The 12,201-nt window shown below is 46.0% G+C and overlaps 1 protein-coding gene across 11 annotated transcripts in view; it reads left to right on the top strand.

Moving 5' to 3' along the window:
• CNIH3 (cornichon family AMPA receptor auxiliary protein 3) overlaps positions 1 to 12,201 on the top strand; it is a 121,332-nt gene that overhangs the window by 20,331 nt on the left and 88,800 nt on the right. For 3 of the 11 annotated variants that reach the window (XM_036354816.1, XM_036354815.1, XM_036354814.1), the window contains exon 3: positions 915 to 1,051. The exons of 7 other annotated variants lie outside the window; for them this stretch is intronic. In XM_036354816.1, coding sequence (XP_036210709.1) covers positions 1,050 to 1,051 — 2 coding nt within the window. In that variant the 5' untranslated portion in view covers positions 915 to 1,049. Of the gene's footprint in view, positions 1 to 717; positions 830 to 914; positions 1,052 to 12,201 lie in introns of those variants that run through there. One more of the 11 variants, XM_036354817.1, reaches the window with a different exon arrangement.

The following is a 12,201-nucleotide window of genomic DNA, read 5'->3' as shown; positions in this document are numbered from 1 at the left end:
TTTTATATTTCTTGATTGTAAATAGTATTGTGTTTGAAAATTCAAATTTCTGATTTTGTGTTGCTAGTATTCAGAAATACAGTCGATTTGTCGTAGACCTAGCATTCCGCAGACTTACTAAACTCACTTTTTCTAGCAGCTTTAGGGTAGGTTACGTTGCATTTTCTGCCTCAATATTCATATTGTCTGTGAATAAAGACAGCCTGACGTTTCCTTTCCTATCTGGATGCCTCTTATTTCTTGTCCCTGCGGGACTGGCAGCTCTCCTATAGTGTTGAACGGAAGTCATGAGAGGGAACATCTTCGTGCTGTTCCTGGCCATAGGGACGCACTCGGTCTCCAGCCGTGAAGCATGATGTGGGCTGTGAGTTTTTCACAGGTGCCCTTGGCCCCTCCTTGGATGCTTTCTCCCTAGGCCCGCCCCCTCCACCCCCAGCCCCGGGAGTGTGTACAAACCGATCAGCAATGCTTAGTGAATAAAAGCAAGCTGGCATGATGCAGTGAGAGGCACCCATAGAATCCCGGCCCTACCACTGCTTGGTGAGGCCTTTCCAAAGCTGCTAAACCTCTTGGAGGTTCAGTGTCATTGTCTATAAATTGAGTAACACCCGCCTCAGGATGATTGTTAGGATTAGAAATAATGCCACCGCAGTGCTTAGCACAGCGCCTGCGCACAGTAGTATCTCAATAAACGGCAGCTATTGTGACGATGACAGATGCTGCGCAGCTGTGAAATGGAGAGCAGAGGGCGTTGTCCCCGGCCGACGGAGGAAGCAGGCTCCGGAGAGACCAAAGTCCCGACTAAAGTCACCCGAAGAGCCACCGACAGGTCCATAACCCAACTCACGAAAGCACTTCCGGGACTCAGGGCTCCTGCCAACACTCGACAGTCTGATTTCTGCTTCTGTCTTTAGGGGGATGCTCTTTCGTATCAGAAACCAGCCATTTCCAGCAGCTCCTTTCCAGCAGATTGACGCAGCTCACGATTCCAGGCATCACGTTTGGGCTTTGTGCCTACAGCCATGTCCTCGCACCCCCAGTAACAGGAAATGTGCGTATCAGACCAGGCCATCTCTGTTGGGCATTTGGCTGGTTTGTTTGTGGGCAGGAGGATTCTCTGGACCACTGGCTGCTAGTGGATAGTTTGTGACACTGACTGAGAGCGGTGCTTCGGGTCTCACACAGACGGAAAGGATTGTTAGGCGTCTCTGTCCCCGTGTGTGTCTCTGTTTCTGTCTTTCGGACTCTCTCTGCCTCCTTGTCTCTCTTACACACACACACACACACACACACACACACACACACACACACGCCATCCTTTGCTCTCCTATTTTCTAGGTCCTGGCGAGGTATGCATATCTCCGCATATTTTTTCCCAAAGTGGAGAAATGACCTTTCTCCGATGCCTCCGCCACCCCAATATTTTACCGAAGTACCAACATGTGTCATGGTTAATCATCTGTGGGTGTCTGGATGACATAAGTGATGCCTCAAAGCTACAGGCAACTTCAAGCAAAAATAGTGAAAATTGCATAGCAGAGGCTCCCCACCCCCCTGTGCTCTAAAATGAACGAAGTTAGGGGAGGAAAGGACTGCTGGGAGGAGCTCTGAAAAGATACTTGTAACATGGCCAGCTGATAGGAGACCTTCTCACTGGATTCACAGCGTGACTTCTCCTTTTAGCAGGGGTTGCTCTAAGCCAGTCAAGCCAGGTCAGGATCAGCTGCCCCCCAAAGAGTGGGCATCAGAAGCCATTGGAAACTCTTTTTTTCTTCAGAAAGAAGCAATGGGGTGTCCTCCTCGTATCTTTTTTTTTTTTTTTAAATATATTCCATTGATTTTCTACAGAGAGGAAGGGACAGGGACAGAGAGTCAGAAACATCCATGAGAAAGAAACATCCATCAGCTGCCTCCTGCACACCTCCCACTGGGGATGTGCCCGCAACCAAGGTACATGCCCTCGACCGGAATCGAACCTGGGACTCCTCAGTCCACAGGCCGACGCTCTAGCCACTGAGCCAAACCGGTCAGGGCCCTCCTCGTATCTTTATCAAACTCTTGTTCCTTCGTTAAGGACAGTAACTAAGGCATCTTCATGTCTCTAGTACCTTTCATTGTGCTCTGCAGGCAGCAGGCTCTTGGTAAAAACGATTTTGGATGCTAAATGTGTAAATAGGTATTATTTGAGGATCTACTATGCAGCCTAACTTGGTTAGTTGCTGTGTGGACTGACTACTAAAGAGAGTTATAACTCAGGATTCCCTGCTTTCATTGACCTTCCAGTCTAGAGAGGGGCATAGCAATTTTGAGCAATATTTGGCCATTATCGCTGCAAATATTTTGTCTACTTTATTTTATTTTGCTTCTCTTCCGGGAACTCCAGTGGTATACATGTCAAGTCTTTATATATTGTCCCTGTTAATTTAAGACCTTTTGTTCTCTGCTCTTCAGATAAATCTTTTAATTTGTCTTTAAGTTCACTGACTCTTTCTTCTGTCACCTCCATTCTGTTGTTAAACCCATCCAGTGATTTTTTTTTTTGCTTAACATTTCAGATATATATATATATATTTCAGTTCTAGAATTTCTATTTAGTTCTTTTTTATGGTTTTGTTTACCTGCTGAAACTTTCTATTTTTTCATTCATTACAAGCATATTTTCCTTTATGTTGTTAATCTTAAGTATAATCTTGTTTTATAACCTTGTCTGCTGATTCCACAATGTTAATTATTTCAGGGTTGACCTTCATTGATTTAATTTTTTCTTGAGTATAGGTAAGGTCTTCTTGCTTCATTGAATGTTACATAATTTGGAACTGTATCCTGGACATTGTGAATAATATGTTGTTGCGATTTTCAATTCCACTGTTCCTGTGAAGAGTATTCTTTATTTTTTTTAATAGTAGGCAAGTGAAAAAAACAGTAGGCAGTTAACTTGGCTGAATTCAAACCATAAACTTTGTCTTTCCTGCTGCGAACGATAGCTCAAATTTCTGCCGAGTTTCTTTGTTCTTAGCTGGACTGTTTGAAGTCTGCCTAACACATGTGTGGTGCTGGCATCAGCCAGAGATTTGGGCAAAATTTACACACGCAGTTTGGGCCTCCTCCTTTCTGCCTCTTCCTTTTTAGGACTTCCCCTTTTACTTCCCAGCAGTTGTATTTCCTCAAACTCTGTCCTCTGGTTCTTCAAGCCAGTAAGACTGTAGGTTTTCTTCCTGACTCCCAGCTGCCTTGCACAGTGCAATTGGAGGTCTTCCCTCAGGATAAAAGCCATAACAAATGGAAAATTCACCCAGCGCTTTTTCCTTCCAAATGTTGACTCCCTTCCAGTGTCTGCCTGTTTTGGTTGTTCTCCAATGTCTTCAGATAGTTATTTTTATATTTTATTCGAGTTTCTAGTCTGCAAGAAGTGTGGTCCAACAGGAGCCACGTGGCCCTGACTAGGAGCAGGTATGTAGGACCAAAAAATAGGGACAAATAAGCAAGTTACTGCCAAAGAAAGACTCAGAGACAAAAGCGTTTGGAAACGAAAAGGACTTTACTTATAACGAGGTTTGCAAGAGAGTCTAGGCTTTCGAAAGATGGGCTCATCAAATGAAATATGCAAACAGGTATTTAGAGTAAAAGAATGACCAAATAATTGAATTTACTGTCAGTGTGTTCATGATGGAAAAACAGTACTTTCCTTGCATGATTTTAATAGTTTCAAAGGTTGAGAAGTATCTTCAGGCATTCAGCATGGTAAAAATTAGGGATAGAGATGTTTTTGTTGGGGAGTCCGTAACCTACAGGAAAGGTTCAAGATTTTCATATTTTGGGGTTAGAATGAAACAGTGATCATGGTTTTTCACCCCGCCCCGTCTCGGGCAAAGTGGGCCCTCCGCCCTGACTGCTGGGCTGGGATGTGCATCCCATAGTGAGGCTCAGCAGGTGTCGGTTGTATTTTCACAGTCTGTCCTTCTGGCCAAGTCCCTCTCTAAGGTGCGGGTTTGACCGCATGCGTTGTCCTGAGGTTTTCTGATTCAATGGAATTCATTTGCTATTTTTCTTTATTTACGTAGTATATAAGACATGTTAATATGCGAAGACATACTATTATATATGAATAAAACCAGAGCAGTTCTGGGTTAAGGGTTCACTTGTAAATCCTCTGCAGTTGTAATTTGCTTTTCTGTATCAGAATTATTTTATTACCTGTATCAGCTCATCTACTGAGCTAAGGAACAAGGACCATCTAATTTGCTTCTATGAGGTTTGCCTGAGTAGCCTCTGAGAGTATCCTCTGAGCCCCTCAGGTTTGTCATTTCCCGACCTGCTAGGAGATTCTTTATTTCCTGCTGATATCCTGTAAGCCATAGCATAGGTTCCAGGGCCGTTGTCTGGGAGTGGTATGCTGTAACTGGCTCATAGTGGTCCACGAGAGCTGATTGTCAAATTTGCAGGAATTTTGTAAGCTGCTTGTTACATACCTAGGAATTATACTTTATAACTTACAATTAAATGAATTATATTAGAATCAGTGGCAATAAATACTCAAAACTCATCACTTCTTAATTATTGCAGGGTATTTTATTTTCACAGATGCCCTTGAGGTTAGTTATGCCTGCTGTATCTTTGTGGTAGAAATACTATATCATGGTGTGCTATTGGGTGTCTCTTCCCAGCTCCGTGCTTAGTGATGTCATGTTGAAATTGGCTACGATGGGAGTATTTACACCACAGAAATTGGCAAATATTACAAAGCAGTGCCGCTTTTCTCTTGGGAGAGCTGGTTGTTAAATACTTACCAACACATGATTGTTTGTAGGCATTTCTCTTTAAATTACAAAGCGTAATTCTTGGTCCTAGTGGTAGCTTGTCATATCTAATGGTTTGTGTCTTGCTTATTGTGGCCAATTTTTATCCAATTTAATCTTATAGGAAAGAGGATGGATTTTTATAGAGCCTAAGTAAATAACTACATGATCATGAAAAGTAAAGGAAGTTAGGAAAAGCATTTTGAATAATATTTAACCATTGTTACCAGTGTCCTGGGTAGTTTGTAGATAAAGCCTGTTAATATATTCTAAAGAATCACTACTTTAAGTTTTTCTTTAAATTTCCTAGTTTATAAAAAAAAAAAGTTCCCCTCTCCCTGAATTCTAAGGAGGGATGTTGGAATAACATTCCACTTACAGAAAGTCTCACTCCGGTTTATAAAAGTATGTGCTGTTAAATGGGTGGTTAGGGATAAAGGAGAAAGAAAAAGGATATTTCCTTACGTACCTATTTGAAATAGACTATTAGTCACAGTTAAATTAGTTCACTTAATCCCAGGAAATTAATCTTCGTTTTGCCGATCTTGGGCTCAGCAGTCTGCTGTCATGAAGTCATCTGTCTTTGTGCGAGGAGTTCTGGAAATCCCGGCTGAGTCCTTTGATGCAGACGGAACAGGTGTCTGTGGAAATGATGTCAGTTCCGACTGGGAAGCCTGAACTCATGAGTCTGGTCATCGCAGTGTCAGTAGTTAGGAGCACCTGCTGCTAACTGGTGTTTATGGAATCTCTTTTTGAGGTTTCTCCACAAGTTTTTATTTTATTTCTGAGCTTACAGCAGAGGACTTGAGGCAAGTATAGGACAAAGCAGACACTGTCATCAAATGCAACACTGAGTGACTTTGGCCATTTTATTACAAGGTCCAAGACATAATGTCAGAATGGAGGAGCGTGAGCTCGCGGATCAGCGTGTAGGGCAAGTCAGTGATTTCCCTGGATAGTGAGAGGATCCACCCCAGGCCTTCACTTCATCCCACACATTGGTGTGTGTTTTGTTTGTTTGTTGTTGTTGTTGTTTTTTTTTATATTTTATTGATTTTTTACAGAGAGGAAGGGAGAGAGATAGAGAGTTAGAAACATCGATGAGAGAGAAACATCGATCAGCTGCCTCCTGCACATCTCCCACTGGGGATATGCCCGCAACCCAGGCACATGCCCTTGACCGGAACCGAACCTGGGACCCTTCAGTCTGCAGGCCGATGCTCTATCCACTGAGCCAAACCAGCTTCGGCTTGTTTGTTTTCTTTTAAAAAAATATTTATTGTTGAAAGTATTACATATGTCCACTTTCCCCCCACATCGACCCCATCCAGCAAAATGGTGTTTTATTTATCACCAGTTGATGGGGCTATTTTAAGCCTAGAAATAAAATCTTCCTTTTATTTTTTTAAAGGAATCAATTTGTTGAAAGTTATTTGATGAGTCTTTGTATATACACTTGAAATTATGGGTCATGAAAGAGATTTGTGGGTAGATGACTGATTTGTGTAATAAAAATGCAGGAATTTTATATCGCAGAACATAAAGGAAGTGTACAAGCCTTTTTTTTTTTTTGCCTTTAAAGTTATTCGGAGCAAACCAAAAAGTCGGGGAAACCTGCCTGGGCTCTGAAAGGTGAAAGGTTTGCGTGTGTGTGTGTGTGTGTGTGTGTGTGTGTGTTTATGTACATATTTTAGGGGTGTGTGGGGAGAACTGGATGCTTCTCTGAATGCCTCAAAGGCTCAAGGAAGGGGTGTGATTGTTGTTAGCAAAAATAATGAAAAGTAAACACCTGGGAAGGGCAGAGAAGGCAGGGTGGTTTCCAGTGCAGAACAAAGCAGAGGTGCCAGCGGCTCGTTTTGGCTTGTCCTGGGCACAAAAACTGCATCAGGAGTTGCACACAGACAGACAGACAGAGTTCCTTTCTCATTTACCAGCATTTTTCTCCTTTACATCCCAATTTTGATTGCTTTTAGGGTTGTTCTAACTGTTACATTTAAAATGTATCTCAATGGGAAATATGAATGGTTTTAAAACCTTTGAAATACAGATTTACCCCAATTTAAAGGAAGTTCATCACGGGAAGATCCAGATTGATAGCATAATTGAATAATTGCTCAGCTTTTTAAATAAAGACTTAACACAGAATCTTTTCACTTTACATTTTTAGTTTTAGAAGCATCATTCCAGAAAGTTTGGAAAGGAAAATGAGAAATATTCCATCACCCTAATGTACCACACACTATTATCATTTTTGATAAATTCTATACCAAAAATTTATTATATATATGCTATCTGCTATTTAAAATTTTTAATTGCAGTGTACACACTAGTTTGACTATGACTTTTTCTTCCTAACACCAAGTCATAAAGTTCTTTATGTTGCCATAAGTCCTTGTAGCCATAGTTTTGCTATTTGTTTAATGTGGAATTCCTTTAAATAGGAAGCTCCCTTAGTGCCTTTCGAATCTGGGACAGTTTACAAAACACAAAATGCACACAGGTTTTCAGGAACACAGCTATTGTGTTAAGTGAGAGAGAACCACAAAGAGGTTGAAGCGAAGGCAGATTATCTCCTTGGTTAGTAGGGAGTGCTAAAGCAGTGAATCTTTTTTTCCAGGAAAGCAATCAACTCCTTATTTAGCTTTTCAACTGGGTGCCCGGATGAGTTGCAAAGTGTGTCACATGTGATTTGTGTCCATTTTAGTAAACATGCTGTAAATTGGGGGCGGGAGGTGTGTGTGTGATTTGCTTTTTATCAGATATTGGAGATCATTCGGGTTGATCCCACCCCCTGGCACTCCTGAGTGCTTTCGGGAAGGAGCCGGGTAACCAGGGTGGGACTAATGGGCTTCGTGTGGAGGTTGAGGTAAGGAGAGGGGGGAAGGGAGAATGCAATTCCTTTCTCTCTCACGCCTGGAGGAGACGCCATAATTCCCCCTCCAATCTGCACAGGTCAGAGTTGCTTCATTAACACTACTCTCTGCTTGCTTTTGGCACAGAACCAACATGTTATGTAAATCAGGTACAGTGTTGCAGCATTTTATCACACAATGTACTTGAGTGTATTGATCTGATAAGAAGGGAAATGTGGAATCAGATTAAGCAAAATCAGTAAGCATGTCTTTCAGTGTTTTAGTCTCAGAAGCCACCAGGGTCAGTTTCTCAATCTGCCTTGTCACAGATGTTGGGTCTAATGCGGTGCTAATAGAATTTCCGAATATATTGGCAGTGTTGGTATTTCATATCCTTTATTGATAAAGTTGACTTAAAGGACCTTGAAGTATTAGATCTTGTACCCTTTTCAACAGGATTTTAAAAAATCAGAGCCCCTTGAAATGCTGTCTAGTGGGAGTGATTAGAATGAGCGAATTCTGCTCACATCTCCGTGGTGTGCCAGGTCCTCCCAGTTTATCCCTGTGTCCTCCTGTGCTCTCAGACCTCAGAGAACACTGTCTGACAGTCGTCAAGGCCATGTACTTAGATCCTCCTGCAGCCCCCATTTTGAAAGCAGAAAGGGGAGGATGAGAGAATAGATCAAGAGTAGTAACTGGTTTATCAAGTCCACTGCCTGCCAGTCCCTGTTTTTGAAACCGCATTCTTGCCAAACCTTTGCTTGTGGCTGAAGCAATGTGATTACCAGCTTAATGGCACTGAATCCTAGTTTCTAGCGTTTAAGTCCCGTGGTCCTTTCAAGTGTCTTCTTGTAGCCACTTTATCCTGGAGAGCGCTCAGGGATTCTGTCTGCCCCAGTCATCACAAGGAAAAACAATTGGGGTAACCATGTGGTGACGGGTGTTAACTAGACGTACGATGATCGTTTTGCCGTACAGACAAATAGCAAATCGTCAAGGTGTACCCCTGAAAGTAATAAAATGCTGTATGTCAGGTGTAGTTCAATTAATCGCGAAGCAAAACAAAACAAAACAAAAAACCAAATTGAATTTATTGGTTCATCATGTACTTATTGCCCGGCTCAGTGTCAGGCTCCGTGCTAGGTGCTCCCAGTCCGCGTAGCCAGGGCCTCTGTAGACATTAACCAAGTGATCACTCTCCACGTGTACTAGTACTTTTGTGGCAACGGTGAGCGTTAATAGAAACTGTGCCTGAGCAGCCCGAGAGCACAGGAGAGAGGCCTTGCTGCCTCACGGGGCCTCCCTGAGCCGAGATCCGGGGGGAGCGGCATCGGGAGCGAAGAGAGGTTGCGCACGGGGGAGCAGCATTCCAGTGGAGGGCTCGGCCCACGCGCATTCTCTGGCACAGGACGAGCAGAGTGAGTTCAAGGGAAGAAAAAAGGCCCGTGAGTTTGGAGGACAAAAGTGGAGTGGGAGGGGGAGAGGGAGATGATGTAGAGGAGGAGAATTTTAGTTTGCATTTAGTCAAGGTTAAGACGCTTCTGAGATATTGGGGTGGGGGAGTGGAGGGATACCAACAGGCAGGAGGACGTGCTCTGGTCATGTGGAGGGGGACACGGTCCGGGGAGTGAAAAGTTATTCAACATCTCGCGGAGTTCCAGCCCCTTGTCCTCCCAGCTGCGGGAGTTGGTTGGTCTCTGATCTCCTGACCCAACACAGCAGTTCCCAAGCAACGCCCTTCCCTTTGTCCCAGTATCTGGGGGTCTTTTGCTAATGGCCTCCTCGCTGGTGTCTCCTAGCATCTACCCACTGACACCTACCTGCGGAGGAGGCCCTGGGATGGGGTGTGAGCGGAGGACTTTCCCATCTGCCATTCACTGCTGCTGGCACATGGAATTAGGTGGCATGGTGGTCCCACAGCACAGTGAATCCACTAAAACCCACTCACTGGCTTACATGCTTTAGAATGGCGATTTTTATGTGATGTGAATTGCATCCTGATATTTATTAGATGTAGGAATTAATCCGTTACACTGTGATGTGTTGATATCGTGAGTTAGAGGAGCCGGGTCACGTTTCCTTGTGGCGTTGTCTTCACCCCCATCTCTAGAGTCAGAGAAGCTGCGCCCATCTCCCGAGATGACGCGCGTGATGATAGACAGCTGTATGGAGGCCTGTAAGCTTTCTTTGTTGTGATGGTTACAGCATGGTTCGGCCCCCCCTTATTTGATCCACACCTTCATGAAGCAGCTGCTGTGTGGGGCGCTGTTTGTTGAGGCCCTTCGAGAGAATCCTGGGATCCACAGGGCCACGGCGAAGGCGTGAGGGACTTCCCCGTTGCTGCTCCTGCAGCCCAGCCTGGTCCTGGGCAAAACGGAGCAGTGGGTGACATTGGTGTGTCTTCCCTGCCTCTCTGGCCTGGCCGTCTTTGGGTTATCATTTCCCATCTCTCCCATCTGCTTCTCTCAGGTGACGTGTGTTTTCCAAAGTGAACGCATCCCATTCATCATATTCGGGCGTGAGTGGCCTGTTGGAGCTGTATTTGTATCTTTCAGGAAGACCAACAACAGAAACAAACTCAGGATGCTGCTGCCCCGTGGAAAGGGCGGGTGAGGAGAGGGGGACTTATTTTGAAGCAGCGGGGCCTTCCTGGCAGCCCCGAAATCAGGCCACTCGGGGCCCCCTGGTCTCCCTATCTCAAGGCCGGCCCTGCGTGGCCCGTGCTTTCGGGGCTGCTGCACCATCTGGAAGAGAAACTCCGGGCAGGGCCGCAGGTCCTTGCTCCCGAGGGAGAGGCTGACACGGAGGTGCCCGCAGAAGCAGCGCCTGCTGTGGTGGGTGGAGGTGGCCGGGGTGTCGTTAGCAACAGGAGTGAATCACTGCTGGGCCGGCTGTGCTCTCTGACTCAGCTTGGAACTGGTCTGCTCGCAGGAAGCCAGCAGCCAGCGGAGCGGAGAGTGTGCACGAAACTCCCCGACTTGGAAACCACGGGGTGTTGTCTAAGCTTCTGTCTCTAAAACAAGAGGGCGATCGCGGGAGGGCCGCTTCCCTGCCCTCTCTGGGCAGAGGGACCAGCTTGGTGCGGGGGCAGTTGCGAGCCAGGGCTCTGGTTTCTTACGAAATGAAAAACTTGTCCTGGAGTTCACAAAAACAGGAAGCTGGCACTGACCGCAGCTGGATTTATGTAAATCGAACAGTTCGGAATGCAGGTGGCAGTCTGCCTGTGGGAAAGACTGGGACAAGTCAGAGGGGAGCAGCCAGGTTATCGAGTGTTGGTGTGCACAGGGAGGAAGCTGAGGCAGGGCTGGGGGGAGGGGGGGTGGGGGGGAGGGAGTGGAGTCCTGGCATTATCAGCCCAGGGCAGTGCCGAGGGGGAGGGGCAGCCAGGGCAGCAGGGAGGGAGCGCTTTCTCAGGCCGGGTAAGAAACGAGGTGCTGACACGCTGTTCCAGGAGACTTACATTTTCTCAGGGAGGTGAGGGCTGGAGCCCTGTGAGCTCTAGGCCCCTGACTGTCCAAGGCTCCAGGAGGCTCTAGCGCCGGAGCTGCTCAGGGCCTGGGAGCCCATTGCTGGAGGAGCTCCCCCAGGAGGGGAGCTGGCGCATCACGATCCAGATCAGTGATTCACCAACTTTTGGGGGTGGAGACACTTTGCGATAGCTTGTTGTTTTGGGGTGGATCCTTTCCCCCACCCTTTAAAAGTATTGTCAGTTTAAAAAATGTAAGTATGTTAAAATTAGCCTTTAGATGGAAAAAATGTCCTAGTTTTGAAACTTCTAAGATCGCTGGATAGTCTTCTGAGGTTCTGCAGGATTGGGGTTCGGGCGCTCTGAGTTCGCAAGGGCCCAGGCAAGGCCTTTGGCTCTGATTAGAGTTGACGGTAGGAGCGTGTTTGCTCACTTACCCCTCCCCACGCCCAGCCATGTGGACCTCTGGGGAGATTTGATAACACGTCCTTTCCCATACTCATTACTAATCACACTTTTTGCTTCTTCTAATCTCTCTTCCCTCCCGGCTGTCATTGACCCTGCCATCGGAATTAATTCCCTACAACAGATTCAATCACGTCACCTCCCCTCGTGTACTGTTGTCAGTGGGTGCTGCACGGCCTCCATAGTGCAGCACCTTAGCCCGGGGCACAGAAAGCCCCCCTGATTTCACCCTCCGACCTGTTCTCGTTTCAACAGCTCCTACGGCCTTCCACGTGCCCACTGGTTCTGCGCTCCATGATTTCTGGTCGTTTCTCCAACACCAACAAGCTTGACAGCTGCCTGGCCGGTGTGGCTCAGTGGTTGAGCATTGACCTATGAACCAGGAGGTCACAGTTCAATGATCAGTCAGGGCACATGTCGGGGTTTCTCTTCTACCACCAAGAGTTAGGGGAGAAGGGAGCCAAGGGAATGGGGCCGGTAATTCTGGAGCCCCCTGCCGGCATTGCCTGCTGCGATCTTCATGGACTGTCCCCTTTTCATAGTCTATACCCTGGGGTGTTTTCAGAAGCAATTTAAGCACTGGCAAACAGAAAGGAAAGCTTTTTATCCCTTCCCTAACCAC

The sequence above is a fragment of the Myotis myotis genome, unplaced genomic scaffold (genome assembly GCF_014108235.1).
Source record: "Myotis myotis isolate mMyoMyo1 unplaced genomic scaffold, mMyoMyo1.p scaffold_m19_p_21, whole genome shotgun sequence".
In the NCBI taxonomy this organism is placed as follows: Eukaryota; Metazoa; Chordata; class Mammalia; order Chiroptera; family Vespertilionidae; genus Myotis; species Myotis myotis.
This window is presented reverse-complemented; position numbering and strand designations above follow the sequence as displayed.